The sequence below is a fragment of the Hemiscyllium ocellatum genome, chromosome 15 (assembly GCF_020745735.1).
Source record: "Hemiscyllium ocellatum isolate sHemOce1 chromosome 15, sHemOce1.pat.X.cur, whole genome shotgun sequence".
NCBI classification, from domain to species: domain Eukaryota; kingdom Metazoa; phylum Chordata; class Chondrichthyes; order Orectolobiformes; family Hemiscylliidae; genus Hemiscyllium; species Hemiscyllium ocellatum.
Window position 1 is genome coordinate 40007684 of NC_083415.1, and position 20670 is coordinate 40028353.

General features: G+C 39.2%; 1 protein-coding gene across 7 annotated transcripts in view; it reads left to right on the forward strand.

Annotated features, from left to right (window-relative positions):
• rgs19 (regulator of G protein signaling 19) overlaps positions 1 to 20670 on the forward strand; it is a 116598-nt gene that overhangs the window by 65249 nt on the left and 30679 nt on the right. For 6 of the 7 annotated variants that reach the window (XM_060836060.1, XM_060836058.1, XM_060836057.1 and 3 more), the window contains exon 2: positions 1195 to 1328. In XM_060836060.1, coding sequence (XP_060692043.1) covers positions 1231 to 1328 — 98 coding nt within the window. In that variant the 5' untranslated portion in view covers positions 1195 to 1230. Of the gene's footprint in view, positions 1 to 687; positions 720 to 1194; positions 1329 to 20670 lie in introns of those variants that run through there. The other variant, XM_060836062.1, reaches the window with a different exon arrangement.

Consider the following 20670-nt stretch of genomic DNA (forward strand, 5'->3'; position numbering starts at 1 on the left):
ATGTGCTATTCATCAGTTATATTCACTTGGAGTTCAAAACATACCTTGAAGGCTTTCAAGATTACTGCAGTTTGTTTTTTTTCTCTTTAGAGAAATCTAGAATAGAGTACACTTTGAGCCAGTCTATCCCTAAAGTGATAAGAGTGTCGCTGTTTGTAGCTGCTCTGGCTTATAAGTAGGTCTTTTGTAATTTTGCTATTGTGTAAGGAAAATGTGCCAGTTTTGCTTCATACCACCTTTAATTCTGACCAGCCCTGAGAGAGGAAAAGTTGCATCCACAGTGTTTCAACTGTGCCCTACTTCCTTGTTCCTTTTTAGTGTCTCTGAGTGACAGCTTTCACATCACTGTGTCTCTCCATAACCGTGCATCTGCACTGCACTTCAACACTGATTCTCAGCTCCATTTCTGTCACCGTATTGTGAGTTTAATCCTTTACGATGCTCTTGTACTGTGGCCTTGAACTGACTGCAAGATGGCAGCCCTCAGTTAGTGCCTTGTGATAGAGACCACATGATACAGCAAGCCAAGAGACACAGTACTGCATTCCTATTTCAAACGGTGGTCATGCATTGCTCCAATCACTTCAGGTCTGGGGTCTGGCAAGATTGTCAAAACCCCTCCCACATCACCAACTCAAGTGTGTGAGGGGTAGTTCTTGAGATTCCCCACGGAATTCCATCCCTTTTGGCTTTGAATGGAATTAGAGGAATTCTCAGCAGTTGAGTGCTAGTTTCTTTTGGAAATACCTGAACACTACAAATATTTGCTAAAGCAATCAGGCATGCAAGCACAATGACTTCAGATTCCTCTAATATTGTGCTAAAATAATCATGTGATTGGAGGATCCCAAACTAACTTACACTAACAAAGGGAACTTTTTGTAGCATTTTGTTTTGTATAACCAAAATCGCTGAATTATTACAGACAGCATAAACTAGAGTATGTGCTCTGATTGTATTGCAGTAAGGATGAAAATACCGTATGATACCACAGGAAAGTGCTTACTACACCACAGGAAATAGGAAGTTGTCTCAGAAGTTCTTTGTAAAGCTTATTGTTGCAAAAAAAGTGCAATGATTGGAAATTAACTTTTGTTTATACAATATTAGTCTTATCCTGTTCTGCTAAAAAGAGAATTTATAGCATACCTATGTTTAGTACAGTGCTTCCAAACTATATATTTCTTATTTTAGTGAACAAGATCTGAAAAGAGCGAGAAGAAGCAGCAGATGTCGCAGAATGAGAGCTCCACCACAACGCAATCTGCACGCAACCATAGATCAAATACATGCTGTTTCTGTTGGTGCTGTTGCTGCAGCTGCTCCTGGTATGTCATTTAATGTCTTTGGCCTATGTATCATTAGTAATATTTATGAAATAAATTATAGCATCTGAGAAAATACATAAGGATTGTAAACAATGCTAAACTTCAGTTGTACTCGGTCTGCTTTCGAAAGGATAAAGTTATGCCAATATAGCAGCTTTCAACTCCTCAGAATATCCCCAAACACTTTGGAGCCAATTAATTACCTTTGAAGTGTAGCCCCTGTCTTGAAATCTTAACTTTTTTTATGCAAATACATTTTCCCATTTGTAGGGGTGCATAATGGGAGGTGATGGAGGGATTCTCAGAGTGGTTATTAGTTCATTGAACCATGCAATGAACATTTCTCTATGACCAACAAGTCCTGACGTTGCACTTGAAACCAAAGATTCTGGCCCAGTGATGAGGATGCTGCCACTGCAAGACCTGTTTTAGTTTTAGCTATTAATCTCCTCAAATAATTTTGTCCTAATGGTCTTCTTGGACATTGTCCATTGAACTAAAGCACCTCACTCAGATAACTTTCTTATATACAAGCTGTATATTATAAATGTACCTGCATAAATAGAACTTGAAGGACACTTCACAGGAAGAGATCATTCAACCCATTGTTTTTATGCCAGAACTATACAGCACTTCAGTTCAAAATTTAACTCAGCAGATCAGTTAGCCTCTGTGAAAGGGACAGCGTTAATGTACGGAATTTAGTTCCTGTGAATGGGCTCTCCTCATAAATTGGAGAATCAATAGAAGTCCCACATCGCTTATGTCCAGGAGACTTAGTATTATTTGTGGACAATTAGCCACTTTACCAGCCAGGTCTAGCCTCCTATGCAGTTCGGCCCCGTTAGGTAGAATTCCCACCTCTAAAAGTAGTCAGTCAGTCAGAAGTTACCAGCTTTCTGTTGCCAGTGGGGACAATATCTGCTCTTGGCAATGTTCTGGGATCTTTACCCAGGATCATTGATGGATCTCTAGGTCAGATAAGTCGAGCAGAACGGGGATCATGGGCTGGAAGTCATTGGTGAGGAAGGGGAAATGGGGTTGGATGTAAAGTTAGCAGAATGGCTATCAGCAGCATCTCCCTATCTGATGCTAGCTCCTTTTGGGTAGCTTTCAAGAAACATGTGAGCCCTGTGCAAATCCAGTACAATTTCTGAGCTACCATTCAATCCCGTTGGGTTCAGGGATAATGTATTAAGTGGCTTATTAATAAGTCTAATATACTGCCACCAACTAATAATTTTGGGACAGTTTTCCTTTGTTGGGAATTGATTGTGGAAACTTCTGTCTACTTCTTCTGGCCATTCCACCATCAAACACACTCCGGCAATCCCCATTAGATTTGGCCCAAAGTTTCAGCTCAATGACTCTTTATCAGAATTATGGACATTGTAGTTTTGTTTTGAGGAAGTTGAAGGGGAGAAGGGGAAGGAAAAGTGGAAAGGATGGAGAGCAATAATGACTAAATGACAAAATGTTTCATAGTGTGAAGAATCAAGAAATTCCTTCTGATAAAGTGTAAGCAGCTGGATTGTAGCCATCTGAAAGGATAAAGGTGAAGGAATAAAGCAATTCACTCCTTTTCCCAAACCTTTCATGAAGTAACTATACTTTGGCATTTGGTTACCTAAAATGTAACTGTGTTTAGATAGACAAGAAGCCAAAAATCTTGCCATCTTGGTCTGAAAATAAATATGGGTTGGAAATGGAATTTAACACCAGTGCAGATGTTGAAAAGCTGCTACCACCCACAGATAGTATTTGTTTATCTTTTAGTAGGAAAAATAGCAGTGAAAGGAAGAACTTGCATTTATATAGTGCCCTTGCCATCAAGATACCTAATTCTGCACAACCAATTATTTACTTTTGAAATTCACTCACTACGTAGAAAGACATGACAGATAAAAGATCCCAAGAACAGAGAGATAAATTATCAGTGTTATATTTTAGGCAAACAGAAAAGCCAGTATTGCACAGTATTGAGAAGATTGGTTATTTAATTTATTTATGTCATATCAGTTGAGAGATCAGTATTGGTGAAGATACCAGGATCATTCCCTAATAATCTTGTAAACCGAGTGATGGAATCCTTTGAATCTGCCTAACTAAGGTCAGGTATGGTCCAGAGGACCATATGGCTGCTCTCGCATTAAAAACTGGTGGTGAGTTTAATCTGAGGGTTACCACACCTCAGACTGGGGAGAGGCCAAAAAGGTGGAACCTTCATGGTGATCTCAGTTGGTGCATGATTTGGAGTGCTTTCCAAATAAACCTGTTGGACTATAACCTGCTGTTGTGTGATTTTTAACTCAGTTGGTGCAGGAATTGAACCCACACTGTTGGCATCACTGTGCTTTGCAAACTTTGTTAACTGAACTCTGCCACCTAACTATGCAGCTGAGATATTAGTTTATTCATTTCTCATCCAAAAGAAATGCCTTAAAGATACACACTACATAAGTTCTGTACTCCAAGTGTCACCTTAGATAGGGACATAAATACCAAACTTTTTAACTCAAAAGTATGAGTACTAATGACTGGGATAACCTATTGTTTCTGGTATCCATGACAATGTTCTATTCCAAAATAAAAGTAAATGTTTTTACTATTTTGCATGCTTTCGATTGTAAAAACATCTCTTCTAGTAAAATTATTAAGTAATATTGGTTTATATAAAATGTTTGTTGCAAAACATTGCATGTTGCTTTAAATGTAAGATGTACAAAGATGAATGTGATAAAGTTATCTAACAAGTAATAAGTGCTTCAAAGTGAAAAATCTAAAGCAACAATTTGTAGAAAACCAAAGTATTCCAAAAGTGGGGACTTGAGAAAAGAAATAGCTAGTTAACTTGGACTATAGTTTCCTTTGACAAATGAAAAAAATATATAATATTGGTATTACCTCCTTATGTTTAGTTCTTCTGAATTTTGTGGTGCTTAATGAATTCTTTTGAAAATGTCTTAAATAATATTCCAAAGGGTGTGAGAAGAATCAACCTATACTTACTTGGGCAATGCTTTCTGTGCCTCTGTGGGGATTTGGGGCAACTTGTGCAGTTGCACAGTCAATTCCAAAAAATGATTGTTTTATTGAAGTCTGAAATTAGTTAAATTAAGGAATAGAAAGACGTTAATGTATGAACCACTGAACAAATAACATCAAGAGACATTTTCTGTTTGAGAGCATGCATTTAGTCTCCATTAAGAGGTAAACAGGATAAAAGAGGGTGACCTGAGACACAGAAAGCATTGAAGAATACCTGTCATGGTAAGTACATGTTCAGGCAGCAGGGCCACTCATTAGAGTGAGCAATTTGGTCATATATAAAAAATACTGCCTGTGGTGACACAAACTCGTTGAAGAGGCCATCTAGACCTGCAGGGGAAATAGGCTATTTCTCAGGCACTATTCAAATTATGGAAAGTAACCATTGTTGTCAATCTTTAAGTGATAGAACTGTCTAGATATCTAAGTTATACATCACAGTGAGCCAATTTGCTAGTTTGACTTTTTGATGCTTACTTTTCCACATAACAAAAAAGATAGGGATAGAGATTAGTCTGGGCTTGTTAAAGAATCACAGATTGAACCTGCATTTTTAATAATATGCATCTAATTTTCCATTGGGCCAGACTTTCCATGGAGTGGCCCTTCTATTTTTATGATAAACGGGAGCTCTGCATTTTTGAGAAGATGTTCCGTTCAGGGCTCCGTCAGAACTGTGAAGCCATTCTTCGAGTCTGACAGTTCTTTTATAGCATAGAACTGTCAGAGTATCACAGCGGTCAGCTGCGGTACTCTGAAATGTAAAGGGCCTGATAGCCATTTTGACAGCTGCTGTCAAAAGCATAAGTACATATGGTATGTTAGTGTTCTGAGATAATAGGGTGATAGTTGGGTTGGGAGAACAAGAGGTCTGGTATGTAACGTACCAGCTGGAAAGGGTGACACCAATGTGGGACTAGCATGCAGGGATGAATGACAAGTGAATAGAGATAGTATGCTAGGTGGTAGGTAAGTGCCAGGTAAGTAGGATGCCAGTTCAAATGGTGCCAGCTGGAAAGTGGATAGGGTGTCAGGTGTTTACCAGCTGAACAGGTAAATAGGATGCCAGGTGGGTAGAGGTTAGGGTGTCAGTTGCATATGGTGCCATATTTGGGGGATAGGGTGTCAAGTGGATTGAATGCCAGGGTGCAAATGATGCAACGTTTAGGGCATGACTAGCTCAGTTGGAGAAAATAGGTCCAGTGTGGATGGAGGCCGAGGCGGAGAATGGATGTCAAGTATGGGGTTGGGAGTTTTGCACTGGAGACTTTGGTTAGGTCTGGAACATGTATTTAATCACCTAACTCTTCCTAAGTTACTTTTGACTTAATTTGATTTGACCCCTCTGATTTCTCCAGTTTAATTTGTGAGTTCTGATGGTTCCAAGTGAACAGGAATTGTCCAGTGTAATATTCAGTTTCTTGGGAATTACCTACTTACCCTGGAGTAATGTCTGTCTTGCAGCTGAGAGTCATAGTCATAGAGTCAGAGATGTACAGCATGGAAACAGACCCTTCAGTCCAACTCATCCATGCCGATCAGATATCCCAACCCAACATAGTCGCACCTACTAGCACCCGGCCCATATCCCTCCAAACCCTTCCTATTCATATACCCATCCAAATGCCTTTTAAATGTTGCAATCGTACTAGCCTCCACCACTTCCTCTGGCAGCTCACTCCATACACGTATCACCCTCTGTGTGAAAAGATTGCCACTTATATTGCTGCTGTGAGGCAGCAGTGGTTAGCACTGCTGCCTCACAGCGCCAGAGACCTGGGTTCAATTCCCGACTCAGGCGACTGACTGTATGGAGTTTGCACATTCCCCCCGTGTCTGCGTGGGTTTCCTCCGGGTGCTCCGGTTTCCTCCCACAGTCCAAAGATGTGCAGGTCAGGTGAATTGGCCATGCTAAATTGCCCTAGTGTTAGATAAGGGGTAAATGTAGGGGTATGGGGGAGTTGCGCTTCGGCGGGTCGGTGTGGACTTGTTGGGCCGAAGGGCCTGTTTCCACACTGTAAGTAATCTAATCTAATCTTAGGTCTCTTCTATGTCTTTCCCCTCTCACCCTAAACCTATGCCCTCTAGCTCTGGACTCCCCCACCCTGGGGAAGAGACTTTGTCTATTTATCCTATCCATATCCCTCAAGATTCGGTCACCCCTCAGCCTCCTTTGCTCCAGAGAAAACAGTTCCAGCCTATTCAACGTCTCTCTATAGCTCAAATCCTCCAACCCTGGCAACATCCTTTCAAATCTTTTCTGAACCCTTTCAAGTTTCACAACATCCTTCTGATAGGAAGGAGACCAGATTTGGACACAATATTCCAAAAGTGGCCTAACCAATGTCTTGTATAGCTGTAACATGACCTTCTAACTCCTGTACTCAATATTCTGACCAATAAAGGAAAGCATACCAAATGACTTCTTCACTATCCTATCAACCTGCGACTCCACTTTCAAGGAGCTATGAACCTGAACTCCAAGGTCTCTTTGTTCAGCAACACTCCCTCGGGCCCTACCATTAAGTGTATAAGTCCTGCTAAGATTTGCTTTCCCAAAATGCAGCACCTCACATTTATCTAAATTAAACTCCATCTGTCACTCCTCAACCCATTGGCGCATCTGATCAAAATCCTGTTGTAATATAAGGTAACCTTCTTCGCTGTTCAGTACACCTCCAATTTTGGCGTCATCTGCAAACTTATTAACTATACCTCTTATGCTCATATACCCAATCATTTATATAAATGATGAAAAGTAGTGGATCCAGAACCGATCCTTGTGGCACTCCATTGGTCCCTTGTTTCCAGCAGCATTTCCATTAATAAGTGACTAGAACTACAGAATTAATCATTTGGTGACTCTGATGAATCATGGATCTTACAATTATCTAGTCCTAAATGTGAATGAAGCTAAAATAAATGTTCACAATCGACTTTGTGACTGCTGTGTCTAAATTGCTGATAAAGCATTTCTGTCAAGTGAAACTCTCAACATTGGAAAGAAAAAAAGTCAAAAACCAACCCAGTGCAAACAGACCTGAAAAATATTTTGGCTTGCGTTAACAAGAAGTAAAAGAAAAAAAATTACGAACTCAGGGCATTCCAAATTGCTTAACAGCCAATAAAGTAATTTTAAAATGTAGTCGCTATTGTAATGTAGAGAGTGGCAGTTAATGTACGCAAAATAAACTCCTGTGGATGTTAATGAAACTATAATTTCATGATATGGGTTGAGGAATATATGTTGATCATGACATTGGATCAGTCTGCTTCACTTGAAAATTGCCGTGAGCTTGTTTATACCCAGTTTGAGGACAAACTCAGTTTATCATCTCATTCAAAAGATAGTATCCTGTATACTGCAGCTGTCTGTCAGTATGGCACTGAGGTGCAGTTAAGATTATGTGCTCAAATCTATGGAATGTGGCTAAACCATGACCGACTGACTGAGACAAATGTAGTACCTTTGAGCTACAGCTGACATCTAAAATATTCTAATTATCTTTAGAGAAATATTGCTTTATGTTGTATTGATAGCACAAGGCCAGTTATATCTTGCCACCCATTTAATTATTTTTGTGACACTTAGTGGTATAAATGAAAAGTGCTTACTTTTAGTTTAGTCTTGAATAAATTAGCTATATTATCTATTCACATAATTTTATCATGCAGTATATTGTACTTATGCTGTTTTAGTTAAGTTCTAAGTTAAGATAATGAGAAATAAAATATGAACTAATTGTGTGGCTATCATTCTTTGAATAGGGTTTAGAGGAGTATTCATTTACATGAAGTTTTTCTACAATCTCTACATGCTGAAGCAGAAGTGGTTCAGCAGAAGTCACTGCAGGGGAGAAAATTCATCTTGAGGAGCATTTTAGGGAAGTGAGTTTTGGTTCTGTTTCAGTTGATGCCTACTTGCAAAGGAAGAAAGTTTTTGAAACACCCATGAAACAGGAAATTTAGTTTCTATGTGGTTTTTATTGCAAATGAAATTTATAACAATTTAGAGAGAAATGAAACCTAAGATTATTTTTAAAATTTTCTTGACTTTTTGTCTTTATTTATTCCAATGCATATCTAAATTCTGATTAGAATTGAAGAAATTATATCCGACTTAGTCTTATCTGTAGTACAAATGTTCATCTAATAGGAATTCACACATTTACAAGACAAATAAGAGTGAGGAAGTTCATCTGTCTCTGAACCTGTCATTTCAGAAATATCTTAACCATCCCAATTGTTTTTGCCTACATTTCAGGAAGGCCATTTCAAGTGCTAAACACCCTTTGCATATAGGAAAACAGCTTTCAAATATCCCTTTCTTTATATTGAACTTATCCTCTTTTGTCTCATTGTCATGACAGTCCAGAAGATCTTCAGATCTTTTAGCTTTCTTCAGTCAAAAAGAAGAAATAAAGAGCTGCACTTATTTGGTACCCTTCATTAGCTCAGACCCACTGAAGCATTTTACAGCCATTTCAGTGCTTTCTCCTTTTAGTGACAGTTGTAATGTGGGAAGCAATAACCAACACCATAGGGACATGTTTCTCCAATCTTTATTTGTGACAATCTGATAACATATGCTTTATAATATGCAAAGATTTGTTGCTCTTTTTTGTATAACCTTCAGCCTTTGAAGATTTTCTTTGTGTGTAGAAAACCAAAGTTTTCATGTTGTGTTCTGACTGTAAAATGATGTAGTTTCAACATGACAAATTATTTCAGTGCTAAAGGTGCCATTTTGGTTCCAAAATGGAGTCAGCATTGTGTGTGCCTGACCAATGAGTGTGACATAATGCATTTAGGTGATCTACCTGTTATTGTTTAATAATTGGCAATGAATACAAGCTGAGTGGAATGAGTGTGAGGCTAGCAGCAGTGCTAAGTATGTGAGAGTGACTTGAGACTTGATGTGAATCCCAATTGATGTGGAGTCAGTGGGCTGGTGAATAGGGCACTCCACTAGGCCAGACGTTCATTTTTAAAAGTATGGCTCTTAAAGACATTTTTACTGACCTTGACAACTCGTGGGAAGTTGCAAAACTTTTCTTGTGTCTTTGAGGATAGACTGCTAGACATTAGTGGCTTAAATTAACAAGATTACAAATCAATCATGCATCTCAAATCTCTACAGCTCCCACTGCCTTGACTGCCAACTATCTGAGAGCCTGCCTCTCTTCCTGTACCAAGGCTGCATCAGAGAATCTCAGAGCAGGCAGCTTACCCTGTTGTGCCACTTACAATATTCAGACATTCATCTCAGTTACCTCCAGTACCTACTGCAGCCAGAATGCACCCTTTTTTAAGAGTTTTTTTTTAATGCAATCAAACTGTTTGGATGTGTTTTGACACACATAGGTGGACATTACATCCTGAAGTGGGAATTGAATCCAGACTTTCTGGCCTGGAGGTAGGAACACTACCATTGTACTACAAGAGTCCTTCCTTCATGGGGAAGAAGCAGCAGATTGGCACTAGGCAATGACGCTTGGTTGAAGAGCTGGTGTGCAGTCATGATGAGGCAAATGGCATCCTTCCATGCCATAACAATTCTGTGATTCTTTAAGAGGTAGGATCTGGCTTTCAGTCCTACACCAAGCTCCAGACTTTTGTAATCAAACTGTCCAGACATGTTAGGATATATCTCCAGAGCAGGTGGGAGTTGAACCTGGAACTTTTGGCTTAGAAGCTGGGAAACTACAACTGTGCCACAAGATCTTAAGCCTTACATAAATTGCAACCATTGCTATGATGTAGAATCGTTCATCAGTAACATTTAGAACTAACTAAGTTGTTTGCCACCCTTCTGACGATGAGCAGGTAGCACAAATTTTGCATACAGCCTACATAGAACAAATGTGTACAAATTCATCATATACATTGCAATCCTCATTATGCCTGTTTTCAACCTCATCAAATTCTGCCCCTGTTAAGTACAAAGTAGATTCTCTTTCAAACTGAACACGCCTGAGTGAAGTATTTTTTATTAAAGGCTCTTGTGGCACTATGGCAGTTTCCCTACCTTGTGCTGGAATGTCTGTTTAATTCTCCTACCTGGCATGGAGGTGTGTCAAAGCATATCCAAGCAAACTGATTTTAAAAATTTCATACACAATGTTATTCATTCATTTTCTAGGCATGTGATACATTACCTGGCTGTACAAAATCACATTGGGAATAGCTGCAGAAATTGATACCCAAAATCTTTTACTTCTTTGCATTGCTTCTGTCTTGATCTGCTCATTCTGGTAGCAGCTGCAATTTATAAATCTCAGTCCAACTTCACGCAGAATAGATTAGAGTATAGAACAGTACCGCACAGTACAGGCCCTTCAATTAGGATTGAAAAACCAGCAAACTGGGGAGAGCCACTGGTCTAATGCCCCCTCACTTTGACGTATGCAAATAATGTTGAAGGGCTATTCCAGCCAACAAGGCTTGAAATAAAGGCTTCAGAATGCAGCAACTGCTGGTGTAAATCCCTGTTAGTGTCTTTTTGCACGTCCTCTAGTGCTAGTGTGCTTTCTTCTGCCAGCGTTTGAAACAAATACGAGTTTCTGGTTGAGAATCGTCTCTGTTAATGTTCATAATCAGCTGCATATTTTCAGCATGTTCATTTTGAATAGCTGATTTTAAACCTGCCTGCCAAAAGGGACCCGAGACGTTGGAATCTGTGCCATTCCCCTGGATCAATATTTCTGCACTTTCTGAGATTAACTAGCTCATCTGAACAGTAAAGGAAGACACCTACCAGAGGGGGACTTCCCTTCAAAATGCAGATCCATCTCTGATGATGTGTAATTTTCAAATTGATGTCTATGCCGTAAAGCCTTTGAAGACTCTCGACTAGTCCGAACTAGTAGAGGTTTTCATGTGGGGTTTTCATTATGTAAGGATCGAGGTTTTTGATGTATTTTTGAAATCTGCACTTGATTCTCTTTGTCTTCAGCTCCTCCAGCTGTGGTCAGTACTGTCACTGTCTGAATCTACAGTGACTCTGACTCCACATCACCAACAATTAATGATAATCTCTCATAGTTACTCCTGTTCATGGAAGACATGTATGCATGACCACTATTCCTTCACTCTTTGTATCTTTTTCATTTCATTGTTTTGCCTTTTGCATCCTTTGTTCCTTTACACAGTTTACCAGGCTTTCCTCTCAGTTCACCATTGCTCCTGCACCTCTTGGCAAAATGATCTTTTCCTCCACACTTCGTTCATATCTTTCTCTTTGCAGGGTAATAGGTATTCCTTTCATGGTGTACCATGTTTCCACACCTGACACCCTTTCTCTCAGATGTCAGCGGTTTATATTTATATGGAACTGATTCCATTATGCCACTCAGTTAACCTCAGCTTTTGCTGTGTCAATGGCTAATGTAGGACCAGGTTTCATGATATGAAATTGTCTGTCTACTGCTTCCAGTGCAGACTGTCACCAATGTTTAGTGACCTCCTCTTTCCAGCAGTTAATTTATTTGACCTGCAGTGTTAGACTACCTGATCCATCATCTGGTTATTCAGATCCATTGCAATATAATTTCATTCATCTGACAACTGTGTCTAATGAGTTGCAAAGTGCATGAAGGTCTTCTCTTTTTCTGTCTCATCTGACAGAATGTGGAGATCGCCGTAACTCCAAGATAGTCTTTCAAAGCTTTTCCTGTCTTTTCACATTCTGTTTTTTCTTTCATATTAGGTAACATCTTGTTAGTCTTACTCACTGAAAATCCACATCGGACAGCAATAAGGCCAGCCACTATGTTTTCCATTCACACAATACCTCAGTTTAAAGTAAAATATGACTATCAGCCTATAGTTCATATTCCTTGCACCCCAGTTTCCATTTCATGTTGATTGTATTGGCATTATCCGTCATGTCAAAGGGCTCAATTGTCTGGATTACAGACAGTTGACTTCTAGCAGGATCCAGTATGCAATCCTAAATATCGCTGCATTCTTCTTCTTTATTTGTCTTGTGGTCAATATCATATTCATGCTGAAACAACACACTTAAAGTCACAGACTTAACTTGACAAAAGATTAATGGAGTCTGCTTCTTATTGGGCTGTGATTGTTTTACCATGTTCACCTTATTTGGCTGAGGGTGCCAACGACAATATGTATCAGGTTGCCTCAATGTGGACTAACATTCTCATTTGCAGGAGAGATGCCATGTACATTTTTTTTTTAAAACACAGAAAGGCAGCAGTGGGATAACATCATTCACCTTTAAGGGACTTCCTCAAGGTTGCAATTAGTGGCATTATTACAAACTTCCACAGAAAATTATTAAACTACGTCAACAGGAAGACCTTCTATTCCGTTATTGCGTTAATATGTATAGCGGTACGCAGAGGATCCCATATGCTGGATATTATCACTCTTCAAAATGTTGCCTCCCCTAATTTTTTTAGAGAAGAATTCATATCAGTTGATAGCTTTGCTTTGCAGAAACTATCTTCACTTTTCATAGATAATGCCCAATCACTGTCACCAAATCCAGAGTGAGGAGTAATACAATAAGGCACGTACTTCTGCAAGATTGGTCAGCAAAGGATCATTGAAAGTTCAAAGGCAGAGTTCACTGCTTGGATACATCTGAAAGGGCTCTCCAATCCATGCCTTTCACAATTTCACTTTTTAAGAGCTGCTGGGCTTGCTCCTATTGGTAAAGGGGGCCTAGCTCAATTGATGAGAAATCTGTATGGAAAACACCATCATAATGACTTGCGTCACTAGATCCTATTGCAAGAACTGAATGCTTCCCCAAAAACTGCATTCTCATTCTCCTAATGTCCCCTTCAGTGCCCTGGATTTAGTAAAAGGTTGGCTAACAGTTGAGCATATCTAATGTAGCTTAGGGGCATTCTTAAAGCTGAAATTAGATTAGATTACTTACAGTGTGGAAACAGGCCCTTCGGCCCAACAAGTCCACACCGACCCGCCGAAGCGCAACCCACCCATACCACTACACATACCCCTTACCTTACACTACAGGCAATTTAGCATGGCCAATTCACCTGACCCACACATCTTTTGGACTGTGGGAGGAAACCGGAGCACCCGGAGGAAACCCACGCGGACACAGGGAGAATGTGCAAACTCCACACAGTCAGTCGCCTGAGGCGGGAATTGAACCCAGGTCCCTGGCGCTGTGAGGCAGCAGTGCTAACCACTGTGCCACCGTGCCGTCCCTGGAATTTAGGATTGTTTATTTAAGTAGTTGTTGTCCAGGGAGCTGCACGATTCTGAGATGGCCAGACTCTATTGTGAAGAAGTAGTTACACAAGTGTTGCCTTAAGAGGAACAGTATTCAGAGAATGGTCACAATGGCTTCTGTGAACAGGAAGGAACGATACCATCAGTGAAGAGTGACTGTGAGAGATAGGCATGAGAGGTTAATGATATGAGAATGAGATGACCACTAGCTATTCAGGTGGAGAGGAAAGATGCCTACAAGGAGAGGAATGAATGCAGATGCAGGATGTATTGACTGGAGGTGTATGTGGTATAGGAGTGTGTTGGTCTAGTCACTCACCTATCATGCTATCCTAGAAGCTAGATCCTCTTGATGCATTATCTCCAGGTTGAAGGGATTACACTGCTGCTATAGACTTCCTCAGTCACTCCCATTCATGTTTATTTGTTTGAAAAGGTTGTCTGTGTGTGAGCTCATCTCACTGTACCTTGCCCCGATTCCACATTAGGGCCTCCAACTAAAGTGGATGAAAGACTCAGCAAACAGGTCTGCTCCCAATTCCTGAAGCTAAATAGCCTCAAAAATCAAAGTTTCCTTGAAAGTTTTCTGCACCGTGTCATGGTTCCTTTAATTAGAAATCTGTTCTTAGACAGAACAGATGTGCCATCCCATCCACAGTTCCAAATTAACATCACAAAAACAGATTTTGGTTATTATCACACTTCTTGTAGGAGTTTGTTGCTTTAATTTGACTGCTACATTTTGTTCTAAATAACAGTAATTATAGCCAATGAAATATTTTCAAAGTGTAAAGTGCTTTGTGGTACATTTTAAAGTTGTGAAATACTTGATATAAATCAAGTTCTTCCTTCATTCGTAATAATCAGAAACACCTGACAGCTTTACCTTTCAATAAGATAATGGCTAAACTTCTGTATCAAGTTTATCATATCAAATCATCATCTATATCATTTACCTGACACATTCCATATCTATCAATCCCATGCTCATAAATCTAATCATTCAAATCTAATACATACACTCATTGATTCAATATATACAGCACTCTAGGCCAGAGAATTCCAAAAATTCACAAGTTCCTGTGTGAAAAGATTGTCCTTGGCCAAGTGTTTAAGGGACAACCCTTTATTCTATAACTTATGACTTCTATTTCTATGCTGCCCAGTCAGGTTTGGGACCTTGCAGTATCTAACCTGTAGAGCCCTTAAAGAATTTTAAATATTTCCATTAAATTGCTACTTATTTTAATTTCCAAAGAGAATGGGCCCGTTCTCCTCATAGGACAACCGTCATAACAAAGACTCAATCTTGTAAATCAAAATGACTCACCCTCAAAAGAGCAGGTGAGAAGGGTCAAATAGCCTAATCCCATTCCCAAGCCCCATGTTCCTGAACGATTTAATTCCTATAAATTTTGCCCTTTCATGGCAGTTCATTAGGTTTTGAATTATTAACAAAAATCAGAGGACTAAAGAATTTCAACAGTTCATATAGTCAATATATATCACTATAGTGATTATAATGCCATATAATCAAAATAGTGTTATTTTGATTTTATAGTAAAACATAGACTATAAATTTAAATCTAATAGAAGAGAAAATTATCCAGATAAATTCAAAAAATACAATGTAGTTTTGCTTCCACATTTCAGCTTGACCTTTTTTTAATAACCAAGAAAGAAAATAATGCACTTCTCAATACTGATGATGCAAAATGACCACATAGCTGTGTTCTCAGCCAAACAAAACATTAAAATCAATTTGCTATTCAAATGCAGTGAAGGTGGGTTCATCTCTCAAAGTGTCATATGTTTTGGAATAATTTGGAATGTTAAATAAATGGGCTCCTAATGTTTACTGCCTCAAATTGCTGCTAAAGAACTGACCAGAATTATTATCCTCAAAAAGAAATCATAACTCTTCTTTAAAGAACATCTTAAGTGCTGCTGTGCCCAGTGATAATGTTGAATGGGTCATTGCTAAGTTTTATGGTACATTTTGTCGAATATCTGGCCCAAACTTGTTCCTGAATGATTATTTCCCGGGAGTAATTAATGAAAAGAGCTGCAGTAAAGCACCTCTGAGGTGAATATTGTAGTGAAAATTGATGTTAGTTTAAATAAAATAATAACGTTACCTGTTTGAGTAAACACCACAGCTGCTCTGAATTGTTTTGCCATTGAAAGCAGCATTTTGTGACTTTTGCCACATTAATCAAACCACTGCACAACACTACAGATATTCTATCAAGAGGGTCGTGTCAATGTGATCAGACTAATAAAACAAAAGCCACTCAGTTTGATGGGACTGTCAGAGTTTGAAAACGTATAAGGAACAATTGACAAAGCAGTGTGCTATTCAAAGGCCAATGAGACAATCCTTAATGTCATGAAATGGAGTGGGTTTATACTCTTAACCTCCAGCAAGTGTATGATGACAATTAGGTTTTCATGACATGAATGCCACATATTTGGGAAGTAACCTTCTACTCTTGTCATCTACTATACAGTTCTCATGATGCAGAAGTATTTATCAGGATTTCCAGTTGGTGATGAGGGCTATCTCCCTGTGGTCATGGCTGCATATTCTAGTAAGGCATCTGAAAATGGAGGGGATTGAATATATATAATGAGGCAATTCCACTTTGGGAAATGGAGGTGTAGTGGTAATGTTACTGACATTGGCTAATATTCTGGAGATAATGGGCTCAAAACTCATCATGGCAGCTGGTAAAATTTGAATTCAATCATTAAATCAGAATTGGAAAGTAATCTTAGCGATGGTGACTATAAAAGCATGGGTGGCACGGTGACACAGTGGTTAGCACTGCTGCCTCACAGCACCTGAGATCCGGGTTCAATTCCCGCCTCAGGCGACTGACTGTGTGGAGTTTGCACGTTCTCCCCGTGTCTGCGTGGGTTTCCTCCCGGTGCTCCGGTTTCCTCTCACAGTCCAAAGATGTGCGGGTTAGGTGAATTGGCCATGCTAAATTGCCCGTAGTGTTAGGTAAGGGGTAAATGTAGGGGTATGGATGGGTTGCGCTTCGGTGGGTCGGTGTGGACTTGTTGGGCCGAAGGGCCTGTTTCCACACTGTAAGTAATCTAATCTAAAAACGTTCATCAATTGTTGTAAAAACCCAACTGATTTAGGGAAGGAAATTAGGGAAACTTCCCTAATCTGACCTACATATGACTCCAGACCTACCAACAATGCGGTAGACTCTTAACTGCCCTTTGAAATGGCCTAGAAAATCACTCACTGCAAGGATAATAAGGATGGGCACCAAGTGCTGGTCACACATGAAAGAACAAAGAAGAAAATTATGTCTTTGGGAAGTAGCATTCTAGCCCAAAGCATCCCCTTTAGCCCAAGGTCAAATGTGGAATCTGTAACCTACGTTAACCCATAGCTGCCACAGGGAGACTGTGAAGATTGTGTTCCTCTGTGGGAGGGGGACACCCACTTTGCCAGCAGCCACACCTGATTGTTCCCAAACGGACCTTAATTATGCCAGTTGACTGTCTGCCTCAAAGGAGGCACTCCAGCTTGCCTCATGCTCGTTGCAAGGGGAGCTTCCCAATGGATGATGTTGTGTCAGGAAACCAATGTGGATCTTCTTTTTCTGACCTCTGTTACCATAAAAAGCCAGTAAAATCCCCAAACTGTCAAAACGTCCCAAGTGGGACACAAATGTTGGTAATGGAATCCCTCCATTTACTTATCATCTCATTGTTTGCACGGGGAGTATCTTTGAATGAGATTATTCCATCACTGGTTTCTAATTTTAATATAAATGTGACAACATGGCATGCATCTGGCTGGTACTTTGGCTGACTATAAAGGTTAGTAAGTAGTTTGCAACAATTTTAAGGTCCAATTCACTGGGAAACCAGCAACAAAATTAAGTTTTCAGTATTTCTGAGGTCCAACACTATCCAGAAACAACGTGACCAAATATCTCTTATAAACTGATTTTCTGATATAACTAAATCTACCTAGTTTTCAGAGTAAGCTTTAACAATGATAAATGGATAAGCAAAGCTGCTTTGAAAATATTAATTATGCTCATTAAAATGGTGGCTGATTAGCTCAGTTGGCTGAACAGCTGGTCAGTGATGCAAAATGATGCCAACAGCATGGGTTCAATTCCTGCACTGGTCCACATCATGAAGGATTCTCCTTCTCAACCTCTTCCCCATCCCCCCACCCCCTCCCCCCTCACCTGAGGTATGGTGACCCTCACGTTAAACCAGTCATCACTCTACAAAGAGAGTAACCCTATGCTCCAGTCGGACTTTTTCCCTTTATGCTCATTGAAGGAGGCAAGAAGGAGTTCTGAATTTTTTCATACTGTGGTCATCTAGCCAAGTGTTGCCATTTAAATTATAATGGCATTCCTCAAAGATTTTCCTACAATGATTAGTTATTCCTGACTCCAAGATTGGAATGATAAATATTTCAACACAGAAAGAACCCAATTTGTCCCCCATACCTATAACAATATTACCTTCACATCAGAGCGATTAATTCTAATTCCATTTCATTAATTTTAATATACATTCCCCCCCTTGTGATCCATTGATTTGCTACCCATAGATCCGTGTACTCCTGATGTCAGCCCAGAGCCCATCCTTTCATTGTCTCATTGACCTGTCCAGTCTAAATGTGCATTCTTCATGTTAGATAGCAGAATTACGTAGGTGCAGCCTCCACATCTTTTTGTTACCCGCAGGAAGTCTGTGTTCTTATCGCCGATGAATAGTGAGGATTTGTATATTGTTGTTCTAAATGTATTCTTTGACTCACTTCAGTAAACACTTGTGATAATATATTTCATATTTTGATTACTCTGTATGAAATAAAATTATTGTAACTTTCCCTTTAATCTTCTGGTATTGATCCCAATATTATGTCACATTATTGTTGATGTATCAACAAGCAGAAAGAGTAACTCACTGCTTATCCTCTTCAACATTTTTGTAATGTAGAATACATCGAAAATTCATTTTGGATACCAGAACCTTTATCAGATATAACAGAAGTAATAGCAGCTTCAATCATTGTCCAATGTTCCTTACTTCCTCGACCTCTGAACTTTACAGCCATTTGCATTATTGTATACCATTTCTCTAACAGGTTGACATATGCAAGTATTCATTATCAAAAGTCAAATTTGTGGTGAGGTTTCCTTGAATGATATTAGCACGGTGATCTCGCAACACTTATTCCTGGCTGTATGACTCATAATTGGGGAACTGGTGTCACAAGATCAGTGTCACCATGATCATCACCATTTCTGTTCTATTTGCAAACAAATTGCTTGAAAATATTTCCATCTGTAACATAAACTGTGAAATATTTTCTATGAAAACACATTGAAATACAATGTGTGACTACCAATAAATTGAATTGTAAATTTTACTCATTTAATTGCATAGTTCAAAAAAGATTTAGATTCATGTGAAAGTGGGAATTCCCAAATGCAAATCAAGATTTTAAATGAATGAAGAAATGAGCAGATCTTCATATATTAGCATTTTTTCTAACTGCAAGAAGTCCCAAATTGCTTAACGGTCAATGAAATGTTTTTGAAGTATAATCACATTTAATGTCATCAGATAAAGGTGGATTGTGTATAAGAAATACCTCTTAATAATGTAATATTGCCTTTTAAATTCCCTCTCTCAAATTAATTTTAAATACACCACTAGTTTACTTGGATATTACTCATAGTAGTTCTGCTGATAAAATAGAGTTTTTCACCATCATATTCATACTTGATAAAGTGGATGAAAAGAAATGGGTAATTAGTCTTGCCAACCTAATGTCTGTCTCCAGGATTGTCCAACTATTGGGGTCAAGGATGCAGTATTTTACTGACACAGAGGTTGGGGTTTGTAAGAGTGATACCAGGGCATCATCTGTCCATTAGTCACAGCTCCCGACGTTTCCACTAATGTCTGTGGGATGGAAGATAGAGTTGAACGTTTAAAAAACGGCTGACCCATTAGACTCATTCTACACAGCATGGCAGTTGAAAGTTTTGCCCAGAGAGCTTCCAGCTGAAACAGAGGGAGTTTCAATTACTTGTGTTAAAAATAGAGACAAAGAAATCACATCATTTTGCAATCCACAAGTGTACTTTGTATATGGTATGAAGTTAAATATAGGGGATATCTGAAGAGACTTGAGGGTTCAGGTGCATAGATCTTTAAAATATCACAAACAGGTGCAGAAGGCTAATGGAATGCTGGCCTTTATATCTAGTATTGGAGTACAAGGATACTGAAGTTAAGCTGCAGTTATACAAAACCCTGGTTAGACCCTCACTTGGAGTATTGTAGCAGATCTGGGCACTACACCTTATAAGAATGTATTGGTATTGGACAGAGTCTAATTTGGGTTTACAGATTGATACCTGGACTTTAGGGAGTAAGTCATGATAAGACATTACAAAACTTAGGCTTGTTTTCTCTAGAATTTATAATATTTAGAAGTGATCTGATTGAAGTCTTCAAGATACGAACAGGAAAAGATGGGATAGATAAACTAGTTAATGTTTCTAGAACTAGGGATATGGTCTGAGAAATAGGGCCTGATGATTCAGGAGAGATGTTAGGAAGCACTTCTATTCACAAAGCATGGTAGATGTTGGATCAATTGTCAATTTTAAATCTGAGATAGATAAAATTTTGATAAGCAAAGATAATAAGGGATATGGGCCAAAGGCAGGTGTATGAAGTGAGGCTACAGATCAGCCATGATCTTATTGAATGGTGGAACAGGCTCAAGGGGCCAAATGGCTATCTTTCCTATGCTCCGAGATGAAAGCTTCCTTGAAGAATCTCATTCCCTTGAAGCACTAGTTCTCCTTATGTTACTACCTTTCTGTCAAATTCTTTGCCTTCTTGATCTGCCTGTATATTTTCCCTGTCTAGAGTTGCTGCTGGTCATTTTCTGTCAACATTTTGCCTTTTTGATCTAGCCTGTTCATCTTTCTTGGCTCTGCATGCAGCCTGTCTCTTTTCAAAGAACAATACAATACAGGCCATCAAGACTGCA